Source organism: Podarcis vaucheri, assembly GCF_965113315.1.
Source record: "Podarcis vaucheri genome assembly, chromosome: 4".
Lineage (NCBI taxonomy): Eukaryota > Metazoa > Chordata > Lepidosauria > Squamata > Lacertidae > Podarcis > Podarcis vaucheri.
The window spans coordinates 67,899,330-67,914,118 of NC_138762.1; the positions used below are offsets into that span (position 1 = coordinate 67,899,330).

The following is a 14,789-nucleotide window of genomic DNA, read 5'->3' on the forward strand; positions in this document are numbered from 1 at the left end:
GCTGTTTTTCTCTGGATATGTTCCAGAAACAGCTGGTACAGTCTGCACCAGACATTCAGGGCCACATTTCACAGTCATTACTGGGAAGAGAATTCTTTGGTGAACATGAACATCTCTGAAATTGTCCTATGAACATTCTTCAGCAAGAGCTTTTGTTGAGAGTTTGAATTTATCTCCATAGCTGCTGAAATGTCCATTGCATGCAATATTATTTTATTATGCAATACTTGTAATTTCTTAAATTTATAATTACGTAAATATTCGAATATATATCAGATTAAGAGAATGAAGACCGAGACAGTATAGGGAGTCATCAAAATGATAGAAAAGTGATTGTTGGTCATGGAATACTGGAGTGATGTTTAATGCAATGTCAAGCGAAGTTTTATTCAATCTAGTTTGCTAGAGTATAACATGCTTTGCAAGTATATTGAACTGTACATCCCCCTTACTTATTTACTAATGGCATAGTTGGTGACCTGTTGATAATCACAGCAGCGGCCATGACTCTTGCTTGCAACTTAAGTAAGCATCAAATTTCCACAGCATTTGGATTTCAAGGCATGTCTATTTTGTAGGTAATTGATGCCAGGGCAAGCGGTCCAGAGGTCAGAAGACGGAGGGTGTTTAAGACCAACTGCCTGCAGGGCTGTACTGTACTATGGAGGCAATTATAAATTACCCAGGCTCACATCTGACCTATATTTCATAATCTAATTGAGACATGTCCTCTAGATTTTAAACTGACGATGCTGTCGCTGCTAAGCACATGACCTTACATCCCCAAATTAGCCACTCTTCAGGTCCTGACCCTCTTTTATCAGACTGTGGTAATTTTAGCATTTATTCTGGCAGGACGTACGTGTGTGTGTGTGTGTGTGCGCGCGCGCACACTCTTTCCATGAAAAAGCAGCCAGCGAAAGAAAAAGAAAACCTCATCGACTGAGAAAATGCTCATTAGCCTGAGGTCTGCTTCCCTTGGTTAATTAATGTGACTTGTGATTGGAATGTGTAGGGTGCAGCTAATTTATCACTAAGCTACGATTGACTACTTTTGAACAGAGAGGAAGGGGGTACACGGTGTAACATTTCTCTGCTGAAGCAATTTTTACCACACAAGATTTCCCCCCTCAGAAGAATGTTCATGTGAACATTCCAGGTTGTGCTTTTAAACAAATAAACCATAAAGTTATAAATGATACAACAATAAAATGAATGAAGTCAGTTTGTTTTTTTAAAAATGCCTCTGAATACGAGCTTTCTGTGATACCAGCTCGAGCCCCACAATGGAAGAAGTGCAAGATATGCATATGCATCTTCTTTTAAAAACTTTCCCCCCAATTTCACCCCCAATTCCTTATTTACTTCCTTTTCACCAACATAATGTTCCATTCGGAATCGGATAGCCACTGGTGGACTGAATGGTGGTGCCAGGTTTCCTGCCTCTGCAGAACCACAGGGTGGGAATAGAAATGGCAAGCTTTCTTATTTAAGCTGTTAGGAGATCTCCACCTCACAATTTACACTTAACTCTTACTGAGAGTACAAAATTGCCCTTGGGTAACACACACCACTGAGTCAATTCATCCTCCCGCTGTAATCTCTGAAGCTGCAAATGGAGAGGCCCAGACTGTTATCTGAGGTCACATTCTTGAGGATGTGCATTGCCTAAATCCAGCTCTTCCTCACTGGAGGCTCAAGGAAAGTGAGAGCCAGGATTTTATTGCACCAGGAGAAAGTGCAGAAGTACAGACCTAAGTCTCCATGGCTTTTGGTGGGCTTGGAAGGCAGAACTAATGGATAAACATACTAACCCTGTGGGCACTATGATGCTCAGACACCACTCTTACCAACTGTAAGGCTTCCAGCCCCGCCATTAAAAAAATGTATATATATTTAAAGTACAGTCTTTTGAAGAACATTTGATGTTCTTGCTTGTATCATACTATGTAGAAGAGGTATCCAACCTTTGTAGCCCACAGGAAAACTGGACCGTCTATCATGAGCAACACATGCACCGCAGCTAAGCACACAACACAACTTATTGCAATGGCTACGTTGCAATAGGTGTGGGGGGGGGAGGGTAGCAGGAAAGGAGACTCCGTGGGTACCTGGAAGCCCATGTTGATGACCTCTGAACATATTTAGTTTATGACGAGAACCCTTAGGTTATGATGAGAGGCCCTAAAGATAATCCAGTAAAATTGCTATTGTTATCAGCTGGGCAACTGGTTGACGTATCTTAAGTCTGATTTGTATCTTGTAGTCCTTTGCTGCTGCTGAGCACCTTGTGTCACTACAGTTGTAAATGCTGTGCTAGCCGCTGACCTCCATTTCTTGAATATCGTGGGGGAAAATAACTCCACCTGACAAGGTCAGTTGCATTGGAGACACCAGAAACATGATCTCTGGCAGTTCATGTCCTCCCGGCTTTCACATCAATATTCAGCACAATGACACAGGTGTGTGAGAGAGTGTGTAGAAAAAACAACAGTCCAACTTGTATTACGTAAATATATTTATAGCTCATGAACAGAAGGGGGGAGTCCATTAAAACTATATTTACATATATTATTTTTTCTCAACAATCCCACAATCTATTCTGATTTGTAAGATACCAGCAAAATTCAGGCCATACAAGGACATTGTCGACATCTTCCCATTTGATTCCAAAAATATCCCTTGGACTCTCTGGAAACTCCTGGTTTCTGCTTGTGAATGTGTGCCTTCATTGATCTTTCATATGGCCTTCATTGATCTCAGAATAGGAAAAGTACTTCTAGTGCTCATTAAAATTCCATTAACGGAATCTCCTGCGCGCACACAAATCAGGCATTAATAGGATCCTAGCAACAGGGATAAACACTCTCTTCTCCCCCCTCCCCAGCCATTCATAGTGAGGAAAGGTCTGATTGCCGATATGGGAACATGGTATTTGTCATGTGATTCCTGATTGACTGGAGTCACCTGATGAAGAAAAATGCTGTGGGGGTGGAAAAAGACTTGGTGCTGAAGCACTAACAAATGAAATTGAAGATATGTACTTGCTTAAGGGTAGCTGTTTCCCCTAGAGCACTTAGGGAGCCTGAAAGATAACATTATAAATAAAAATAAATTAGAGGTCACTGCGGAATTGTTGTTTGTCTGAATCCACTTTTTGTTATACTGGGATTTTGTATTACTCAATCTATGTTGGGTTCAGACAGATGTGAACCAATTGTTATGATAAAGCCCAGCAGGTTTGATCATGAGGGGAATAAAATGGGTATGAGGATTTGAAGAGAATATGTGGTAGATTTTCTGGGGCTGGGGTGAGGGTGAGACTGTTTTGTTTTTATCCTAAAACCCCAAGATTCACCAACCAGATCCTGGTGCAAAAGGTGGAAGTAAAGAATTCTGAGCCCATAGATGTAGGGTTGGTTCCCAGAACTGAACAGACCTCAGTCCTTCCACAAACACATCTGCCTTCCTGGTTAATTGGGGGTGTGAATAATTCTTTTGTTGCTGCTGTTGTTAAACAGATGAGACTCAGAAATCTGTGCTGATCTACTGCAAATGACACAGAGATACTTGTGTAGATTCAGATCTACCTTCTGCCCACTCTTATGGTAGAGGAATACATAGTCAAGTTTTGAGTTGGCAGAGAAGGCAGACAGGATAGATCACCCACCTAGATCTACGTGTTGCCTGAACCATCACACTTTAAGGTATTTGCACAATTTTCCATGCTGTGTAAACATATCACCAGTGAACACTAGGGGCATGGCACCTGTGGTCTCTGACTGCAATAGGCATGGATCAGTGCTAACTGGATTTCCTTGATATGGAGCTATGCAGCTTCTACTGTTGCCTCTTTAGTTTTCTTGATTTTCTTATCTCCCTTTAAACCACCTTGTCCCAAAGTGGGCAGTAACCCATGAAACCTCCATCAATTTGTTAGTCTTTAAGCTGCCGCAGGATTCTTGGTGTTGAAAAAATAAAGATCAAAATGCTCTGGATTAGAGTTCCTTATGTACTCTGATTGCACACGCAGAGTTTTCTCTACAGGCAGGATCGCACCTTTATATGGTCGTCTTTGTGTAGATGGAGATACACTATACATTGCTATGAATGGGGAAACCTTTCCCATCAAGGAAACTCTGTGTGCATATCAGATCCCTACGGTCCAGAACAGGTATGGGGAATCTCCAGATGTTGCTGAACTACAACTCCCATCATCCCTGGCTCTTGGCCATGCTTGCTGGAGCTGATGTTCAGTAACATCTGGAGAACCAAATGTGCCTGACACCTGGTTTAGACGGAATTGTTGATTTGAGGCAGGTGCCATCTTGGGACCTTCCAGCTGAGGCTGAGAGTTGTAGTCCAAAGCATCTGGAGTGCCCTGGGTTGGCTAAGGCAGCTCTTCATAGTGTGGAAAGAGAGAGGTAAGAAACTAAGTTAAGAAACTTCAGGTAGGAAAACATATCCAGCCAGATTTGATTAACATTAGGGAGTTTGGAGTACACTTCTTCCTTGGGCTCTGGCTAATTCATAACAAACAGCTTATGCAAAGTACAATTTTCTCCATTTTTGCTTCTGCCCACAGTTTGTCATCCATTGCAACGCAGTACTTCATGATGCACGAGCAACCATGTGATTCATTTCCATGCCTTTTCCCATTCATTTCAGTACCTCACGAGTTATCGCTATGCTTTTAACTGTCGTTTTCTTGTCGTTTCCCACCATGCTGCGGTATCTCTGCTGTACAGCCATGCTGGCATTGTCACCAGCAGAGGTAGGCCCTTTAAACTTCTTTCTATAATATCCAAATATTTTTGGAGCTTTATCCAGACCTGTGCTGACCGTTCCAGCACTCACTGATTAGAGTATAGTATTGGTATTTATGTTTTCAGGTCATTTAGTCCTTGGATGATTTCTGGCAAATATATAACAGCACACCCCTCCAGTGTTTGCATAGTACCAGAACACATCTTTCCACCGCAGAAGCAATATTGTGAACTTGCTTTAAACAAACTCATATTTGATGCCATGTCAATAGACTGTGCAACTGGACAGAGACGCTGTACCAAATGGATCTTTCGTTATTGCTTTTGTTGTTTTTATTAGTCCATTTCTATCCCGTTCCTTCAAGGAGCTCAAGGTGACATGCATGTCTCTCCCCCACTCTCCATCTTACTTCCATAAACACCTTGTGAGGTCAGTTAGGCTGAGAGATGGTGACTGTCCCAAGGTCATCTAGTGAATTTTGTAGCAGAATGGAGATTTATTCAACAGTTTGGGCCATGACCTAGAGTGACATACCTTACCTACCTACTCCCATATGCACAGATGCATATATATTTTTTATCAGCTTGCCTTACAAAGGCGACCCTGCAGAACAACTGCTTTTAGGACTGGGGGGTGCACCACTGGATTCGTACCTTGGATTGTATCCTACCTATGGAAATGTCAACAGTGTACATATTCATATGCTTGCAACAACTAAATCATTATATCATTCTGATTTTTTTGTTTCCTTCTGACTCGCTCAGCCTCTTGGAAACATCTTTGCTTTTATGATACCATAAAAACTTGAAATGCTTTCCTATGCAAGTAGTTTGCAGAGTGCTTGGCCCTTTCCCCACAAGGTACCACAGCTAAGCTGCTGCACGTTGCCGTATACTGCCTGCCATCTATCTGCCTGCTTCCCTTTCCTGCCTGCAATGATTAAATGATAATTCCTTGGCCATGAGGGCAAGTTGTATGGCCTGCTGCCCATTCTCTACCACGCTTTGTTATGATGCCATCAGGGTGCACTTGCTATCTTAGTAATGCCAATTTCTTTAAATGTACATGATTAATTTCACATCTTGTTCTTCCCCTTGCTTTTAGAAGCTGGTTTTTTTATTATTATTTAAACTGAGAGCTGCACACCTGCCCACACAAACTGCAGTGTTTCACATTAGCTTTGGTAGTTATTTAAGCAAGAAGAGAGGAGGGATTTTGGGTGGGCAGGGAGGAGAGAAACAAAGCCTGATAACGACTGCCATGGTGTCTAGCAACACAGGAAGCTGCCTTAAACTCTGAGTCTGACCCTTGTCTCACCTACCTCATCTAGCAACTAACTGGCAGTGACTCTCTGGAATTCCATTCTGGTGATGCCAGGCTTGAACCTAGGGACTTCTGCATGCAAAGCAGTTGCTCTATCGTGGAGCTATTGCTACCTCAAGCTGTTATTGCTTAAAGAAACATTATAAAAAAATCATCAAAAGTAATACAAAAGAGTCATCTGCAACTTGCAACATGAAATTAAATGTAGGGAACTGGTCAATTTATACCGTCAGTCCGATTAATATGCAAATAGGTCTCTGCTCAGTATTTTGGCTTCTCTAGCAAATAGAGCAAAACAGATTTCTGATGAATTGCATTGTTTCCCAACTTTCTCTTGGCCACTGCAGAGAATCTGCCCGATATTTCTAAAATAAAAGCTTGTACTCAATTTGTACTCAAATTGAGAAACCTAGTAAGTAACAACAGATATTCTTCACAGAAGATTAGCTCTGAGACTCCTCTACATAAAAGCATAGTGCCCTTTAGGAACTTATATTCAGGTATATAGCAGTCATTGGCATTCATCATCCTACACTTTGAGCTGTCCTTTGTTTCTATGTCAAAATGGCAGCGATCTGGACTTGCTGTGTTGGCCAGTGGAAATGGCAGGGATTAAGAGAACAGGGTTTACACCAGTTTGCTTCTTTCCTTCTTCTTTTCTGCTCTGTTAGGATGACAGACTGGAACACTGGCACAGTAAAGCCTGCAAATGTGATTGTCAGGGAAGTCCAAATTCCGTATGGTCCTCGGGGACAAACAATCTGGAATGCATGCCAGGTAAGAACTTTTGACTGATCATGGCTTCTAGCACAGGCCTATATTTACTTAACCTGTGAGTAAGGCCTCCATCGCAGCCACCCAAAGCCAGTTTTAATTTAAAATAAATAAATCTTTAGCACTTTTTCAGGAGAAGGCTTGGGCTTTGCCACACCCAGCGGAACAGAATCCCAATGTTGAAGGAAAGTCACTGAGGGCACCACTACCTATGAGGGAACTGGAGAACTGGTCACCCTCCAGATTCCAACTCTCATCAGCCCCAGGCAGCATGGCCCATGGGAGTTGTAGTTCAGCAACATCTGGAAGGAGGTTTAACCCTTCCCCAGCTGTGAGCACCTTCCCGCCCCACAATATGACAATTACAAAGAAAAGCTCCTAAGTTTAAATTGCTGCTTAGAAGCGGATTTCCATTGGGATGGTAGCTGGGAAATGATCACACCTTATTACCCCGTGCACTGTGGTCCTGATAAAAGCTGTATCACCTACACTTAGCATTTAAGATGGGGAAGGTGCAGATGAAGCTTTATGTTACGTATTTAATGCAACCCTTAAATGATAATGTGTCATTCACTCTCTCTCACCCCCCCCCCCAAATCTAATGACAGTAATTTGATTCTTGTCTTTGCAAAATTTACTTGTGTTAAATTTTGCAGGATTCTTTAAAAAATAAATGCAACCCTGTAATTTTCCACCATCTTCATTATAACTAAAACCACATAGTAGTATTAGCTGAGAAAGAGTTTCACCTTCAAATGCCATATTACGGAGAAAAGATATACGGTGGTAGAAACTAGGCAGGGATGTCATTCTAATGCACAGCACACAGAGAGACTTCTAAGGTCAATGGTAACAGCATTAAATAATTTAACTGACTTGGTCCATCAGTCCCCAGACATCTGTCTGGTAATTTCTTTCTCCACGACTGTTTTCTAGAACAGAAGGTTACCTCCTAAGTATATTATGATTATGTTAGCTAGAGATTAGTGCTACTAAAAATAAAACACTCGTTTCTTGTAAACATTGCAGGCAATTCAGCCCAGTTTTACTTAACATAGTTTGCAAGACTTCAACGCATACCGTCACTGTGATTTCCATGGTGATGGAGACTACAAAATATGCCCTCATTACAGGGAGTTCATGGGTAGTATCAAAATGAAAGTGGTGATTAAGGAGGGGTAAGAAATTGGATTCAGTTTGTATTTAAAGGCAAGCCTATCTCATTCACACTTCCCAGAATTTTGCAATGCGCTTCTCCAGTCAAGCAATACATACAAAAGTTCGTATACTAGAGTAAATTCTGCAAAATAAAAAATAAAAAAGCATCCAGCCATAAACATAGCATTCCAAAATGCATTGCATTAGGGAAAAATGGGTTTGCAAAAGTTATTTGGCAAAATCACATACAAATATGAAATTTGCACTAATATGCTGATGAGTTTTCATGAGGTTTTTTTTTTTAAAAAATTCGCCAACTGATGTGGAAATGTGGAGAACTGATATTGAGAAACAGTGTGAAACCAAACTTGACATATTCCTCCATCCCTAGAGGCAATTCATACAAAAGGGCAACTCCATGCAGGTCCAACACAGCACAATTCTGATAGTGGCCTCCCACATTCCCAAGGCAATTTTGTGTACCTTGTTTGGCTGGTGAAAGTATGCAGGCATCATACTTTCCGTGGGCTAGGAAAGCAACGTTACGGACTCAGAAATCAACAAAAGGAGCAGAGGAAACAAAGCAGCCCAACTTCTACTCTTCCTAAATGCTTCAGTCTACTAGTAAAACAAAGTCTGCATCTCACCCTCTGTAAGAGAGCCTTAGGGCCAGGGAATCCATGGCCTCTCTGATGCTATTGAGCTCCAACTCCTATCAGCCCCAGCCTGTATGGCCAGTGATCAGGGATGATCGGAGTTGATAGCCATCAACATCTGGAGGGCCAGACGTTCCCCAGCCCTGAGATAGAGAAGGAGATTTTTGTACTTGTGCACACTCTTTTGAAAATGTTTGTTGTTCGATTACAGAATGTCCCTATCACAAGCCACTTGGTTTTGAGTCAGGAGCTGTTACTCCAGACCAGATAAGCTGCTCCAGTCCAGAGCAGTACACTGGATGGTACACTTCATGGATTGCAAACAAGGCCCGGCTTAACGGGCAAGGTTTTGGGTAAGCAGCACATCTTCCTCCTAATGTTTTGACCAGCAAAGAATCAGCCAGACACTATGTAAAACTCTCTCTCTCTCTGTTTCTAGAAGTCTGCTCAATTACCTCTGCTCTTTGTCTCACCTGCTTTTTGCTGTTGTGCTGATCTACTTCCTCCTGGTTTTTGTTCCCCCAGCTGTCGCTTCCTGCCAGCCACCATGTCAACAAGTTGTTCTTCCTGCTGGCTGTATTAATACATTTTGATACAGCTCCTCTAAATTACATATTTCTTGAGCATTTGCTCTAGGTTGCTTGTGCAAAGTTTATGCAGAGGTTAGATTATAGCTAGTTTTTATGGAGCATTCCTTCTCACTTGTTTGCAGGGAGATTATATGACAATGAGCATCCACCCTGCATTCCTCTTGGTTTGCTTGCAGGTTGTGTATATAATGTGCCAGAAAGGCATATAGTGTACATTTCCTTGCCATTTTCCTAATGCAACCAAATAGTTGTGCTAGTGCAAGGATTAGTGCTAGTGCAACAGGATTTCCTTTCCTTCCCTTCCCCCCATATTCCCTGTGCCATCCCAAAATATGCTCCAGAGAATTAAGGGAACCCCAAGAACAGATTTAGGGGGTGGACAGGGCAGAGGAGAGGGGGAGAACACTCCGTTGTGCAAGGAGAAATCCTTTTGCTAATGGATCATACTCTGGTATAGCCTGTATAGCTCAGCTGGTAGAGCGTGAGACTCTTAATCTCAGGGTCGTGGGTTCAAGCCCCATGTTTGGCAAACGTTTCCTGTATTGCAGGGGGTTGGACTAGATGACCCTCATGGCTCCTTCCAAATCTAAGATTCTATGATTCTCATCAGTCCACCAAATAATTACATGATTCCTTAACACTACTTTGAATACAACAGGCTGTTTCTAGAGTTTTTGCCACACTAGGGTGATGGAGCATCTTAATCCGCTTTAATTGTACAATTCTAAATTCCATAGTATGTTCTTGAACTCCTCCCTCAAACTAGGCCCTATGCAGAGGGAGGTGCGGAAGGGGCGCAGCCAGGTACACTCGCCCTGGGCCTCAAAGGGCTAAGCTGGCCAGTTGGCTGCACCAGGGACCAGCTCCTTTTTTGGTTTGAGTTTCTAACTTTATTCTAAGAACACTCCCTCCTGAGGCCTCAGGGCACTGCACAGGCCTGCTTCAAACTCTTGGCAGTCTGGAGGTGCCTTTCATCCCACCTACATTGACTCACCGAGGGTATTACACATAAATCAAAATGGCAAAATGTGGAGTTAAGAGGCACAGGCGCAAGCGCAGCAAACGCGTCTGAGCGCTGCTGCCAAATTGTCCCAGAGAAGTTGCTACTAGCATGCCGGTGTCAGCTGTAATTGCATACCCCTCCGACCTCAGAGAACACATCTCATTCACTGGCAAGTGTTTCTTTTAGTATAGGACATAAACTTCTATGCCTTTCTCCTGCAACTCTTAACAGGTGTGCCTGGCTCTCCAAATACCAAGACACAAACCAGTGGCTGCAGATTGACCTGAAGGAAATCAAAGTGATTTCAGGAATAATCACACAAGGACGGTGTGATGCAGACGAATGGATGACAAAATACAGCGTGCAGTACAGGACTGACGAGAACCTGAACTGGGTCTATTACAAGGATCAGACAGGAAACAACAGGGTCAGTATGAGATTCATTTTCTGAAAGAGGCATTTTCTGAAGATGTTCCCACATTGGCATTTGTTCAGAACAGAGTGTGTCGAGATGAATAATCCCATTCAAATAAAAATGAATCCTAGTATTCATTGACTTTCAGTACTTGACAATCAAATTTGAGTCCAAGGCTGAGATTCTAAACCCACTTATCTGGGGTTACTTCTTAGTGGCTAAAATCATTTTGTTAAACTCATGTGCCCCGATAAAGTGAGGGACAAGGAATATTCCCTCTTAAAAAATTTATGCACCATACTTCAGTTGATCACCCAGTAAATAAACAGATAAGGAAATAAATCAGAAGGCTGAATGTGTGTGACCAGCCATCACAACACTCATCTAGGAAGGTTGCCATTGAACTGGCTGCATGTGTGTTTTGACAGATATGGAAATGTCCAGAGGAACCAGTTGCTACATGCAACAACTTACCTACATCTAGAACAGATTAGAGGATTGAGTTTCCCTGATACTGTTGATAGGGAATCTAGTGGGAGGTAAGCAGTGCCACATTTATTTAGAAAAACGGTGTTTCTGTAATGTGAAATATACTGTAGAAAGAAGCAGAACTTTTAAAGTGTTACGGCACTGGAAATATATTATTTTCTCCTGAGTAAATTGCGGGGGGGGGGGGGACAAAGGCTGTAAAGAGCACTGCTATGTATAATAGAGGATGTTGCTATGATTGTGATATTTTTAAGCAGATAGATTCTCATACAATCCGCTACTTGTTATAGCTGCTTTCCAAGGTGGCAAAGTCCACACTGAATACCATATTCTGCCATCTCTTTAGCATCTCATCAATTGTCAGTTTTGCTGCACTCAAGTTCAGAATTGAGGAATTCTGAGTACTGTACAAGCTTTCACAACCTGGAGCTTCTAAGCTAATTGCCAGTCGACCCCAAATCTCCCTGAAGTTTGGACTTGCCATGCCTTTTGTTTCACCGATAGCCAAAAGAAAAACGAAAAAAGAATCTGACTAAAATTCTGTGTTAATAGACAACATTTGAATAAAGAATTTGAATGGAAAAGGATGAGAAAAAGAATCTGCATTAGCCTTGATTTCATTACATTGGAGCAAAGTCTGCATTTGTTCTAAACTGAGAAAACTGACAAGAATTACAAGCGACATTTCAGTCGTAAACATTTTTACGCTATGTAGAGCCAATACATTTATGACACTTACTCCTCATTTATACTAGTGGGTTCTTCATGGATTTGACTAGCCATGCTACATGCCAGGATGAAACTACACGCCCTGGAAAGCCTACTATTGTATAAACATAATTCAGCTGTGGAGAGGCTGGTTTATCTCCCCAAGCAGAATTTGGCAACATGCACCATGTAATTGCAAGTAATTTGCTTCTAGTGACAGAAACCAGCAGCAGTATTGCTTGGTAAATTAGTGACACGAAATAATTTAAGTCGCTAAATATGTTTCCAACTTACTGAATGCAGAATTAAAGGAAGTTAAGTCCTCGATCCTGTCTTCTGTGAAATAAAATCTGTCCCCGCTCCCCGACCTTTCTTTTTGTCTTCTGTAGGTTTTCTATGGAAATTCAGACAGATCATCTTCTGTGCAGAACCTTCTGCGCCCACCCATTGTCTCGCGCTACATTCGCTTGATACCACTTGGCTGGCATGTGCGCATTGCCATCAGGATGGAGCTGCTTGTATGCATGAATAAGTGTGCTTGATGCTAAACTTCAGCACCACATGACATTACAAGGGAAAGAGATGGGAGGCATTAGCAAGATATAGAAGTACAATGAATAGAATGAGTAGGTTCCTCATGTATCTCAGTGTACTATAAATGTAAGCATTGTCCCTTTTGCTGTGACTTGCACCTTCCACAACTATGGAAGCTTTAGTGGAAGTCTAAATCAGGCGTCCTCAACCTCGGCCCTCCAGATGGTTTGAGACTACAGTTCCCATCATCCCTGACTACTGGTTCTGCTAGCTAGGAATCATGGGAGTTGTAGGCCAAAAACATCTGGAGGGCCGAGGTTGAGGAAGCCTGGTCTAAATCAATAGAACCCAAGAGCCCAATTTTGAGATGAAATTAATATCCACATGTCCATGATCCCATGTTGTATTATATTTACTGTTTCAGCTCCCGGGGTGGGAAGAGTTGGTGGTGAGAGGGAAACGCTTTGACTTGATTTTTATAGAGTTTTGGTTTGTTGCTGTTGTTGTTCAAAGGAAACTGCTGAGTCGTCTCTCTCCCTGTCCCTGCTGAGCATTATTTATTTATTTGTTGTTTGTGAATGGTTTGATGGCAGGTAGCAAAAATTTCATTATTAAAACAATTACAATATACATTAAAATAGTAAAATAAAAGTAGAAGGCAAGTAGCGACAAAGCAACAAAACAGCTGCATTGAACAGCAATTTCAGGAGGAGAGAAGGTGTCTACGCAACAAAAGATCTGGATAAAAAAGGGGCGTTCATTGTTGACAAAACATACAGTGATGGCACAAGACATACCTCGGAGGGGAGGTCCTAGCATTTGCAATATCAAATCTTTGTTGCTTCCCCTAAATTATGATGATTTTTAAGCATTAATAACAGCAGCAAACAAACCATGTATTTCACCATATATACAGAATGACACAAATCAGTGCATGTGCATGAATTGTGTCCTGGAAAGCTGAAAATGTTAACCAGATTTAATCTGCATCATCTTATCCTCTCAGGTTTGAATCTGGCATGTTCATTTCAACATGATAGTATCCCAGATGCTATGCAACCTGTCCAGCTCAGATGGGGCCATGGGTTTCTTCCAGCTGCAGGCAATAAACACCTGGACTGCGACTGATAATTTGACACTGCTTGTCATTCAGCTCAGTCACCCCCATAGGTAAAGGGACCCCGACTGTTAAGTCCAGTCGCGGACGACTCTGGGGTTGCGACGCTCATCTCGCTTTACTGGCCGAGGGAGTAGACAGCTGTCCGCAGACAGCTTCCTTGTCATGTGGCCAGCATGACTAAGCCGCTTCTGGGGAACCAGAGCAGCGCACAGAAATGCCGTTTACCTTCCCACCAGAGCAGTACCTATTTATCTACTTGCACTTTGACGTGCTTTCAAACTGCTAGGTTGGCAGGAGCAGGGAACGAGCAACAGGAGCTCACCCTGGGGATTCAAACCGCCAACCTTCTGATCAGCAAGCCCTGGGCTCTGTGGTTTAGACCACAGGGCCACCCGCGTCACCCCCATATAGATACATAATTTAAGAGGTGCTAGGATGTTCTGATCTATCTTTTTTATAGGTTTACAGACACTCCCATTTTATAAATTAAAAAATAGAAATCTTAATTTGTGTTTATTTATCTGTTTATATACCGTTCGACTGTAATAAAACCTCTCTGTGGTTTACAAAACCAGTTACACAACGGTTCAATGTGTGTCACTGTCAGCATATAGAAAATTTCCATTGTATCGTGACTTAAATTTGTTTGTGATGTAAACATGTAGAATTGTGTGTACATAACTATATTCCTTCCTTATGTACATGTGTTAAATGTAAGGGCTTTCAAAATAAATTTAAATCTACACTCAGAAATAAATCCAAAACTATTTTGATGATTTACTCAGTTCTGCTTCTTCGAGCTGATTCGCCGCTGTGAACCTGTGCTATTCTCAGAACTCTCCAGGGGCCACAATTCAACAGAGTTAAATGCACGTTATACCAATTACAGTGGTACCTCGGGTTAAGTACTTAATTCGTTCTGGAGGTCCATTCTTAACCTGAAACTGTTCTTAACCTGAAGCACTTCAACTAATGGGGCCTCCTGCTGCCACCACACCACCGAAGCACGATTTCTGTTCTCATCCTGAAGCAAAGTTCTTAACCCGAGGTACTATTTCTGGGTTAGTGGAGTCTGTAACCTGAAGCGTAGGTACCACTGTACTTCTGTGTTGGGTTGGGGCCTATAGCCTTGATTAACTTACAAAATAAGCTTCCATGTGATTAGTAAATAACTATGTGCTTTGACTTTAGTAACAATCCTATTAGCTGTGATCTTCATTTTGGACTTTGATATAGTCCAGCTGGGTACAGA

The 14,789-nt window shown here is 42.0% G+C and overlaps 1 protein-coding gene across 3 annotated transcripts in view; it reads left to right on the top strand.

Annotated features, from left to right (window-relative positions):
• The window catches only part of RS1 (retinoschisin 1), a 40,609-nt gene extending 26,323 nt beyond the window's left edge, over positions 1-14,286 (top strand). For all 3 annotated transcript variants that reach the window (XM_082221642.1, XM_082221643.1, XM_082221641.1), the window contains 5 exons: positions 4,749-4,774; positions 6,762-6,867; positions 8,890-9,031; positions 10,503-10,698; positions 12,273-14,286. In XM_082221642.1, coding sequence (XP_082077768.1) covers positions 4,749-4,774; positions 6,762-6,867; positions 8,890-9,031; positions 10,503-10,698; positions 12,273-12,425 — 623 coding nt within the window. In that variant the 3' untranslated portion in view covers positions 12,426-14,286. The remainder of the gene's footprint in view (positions 1-4,748; positions 4,775-6,761; positions 6,868-8,889; positions 9,032-10,502; positions 10,699-12,272) is intronic.
• Positions 14,287-14,789: the final 503 nt, after the last annotated feature.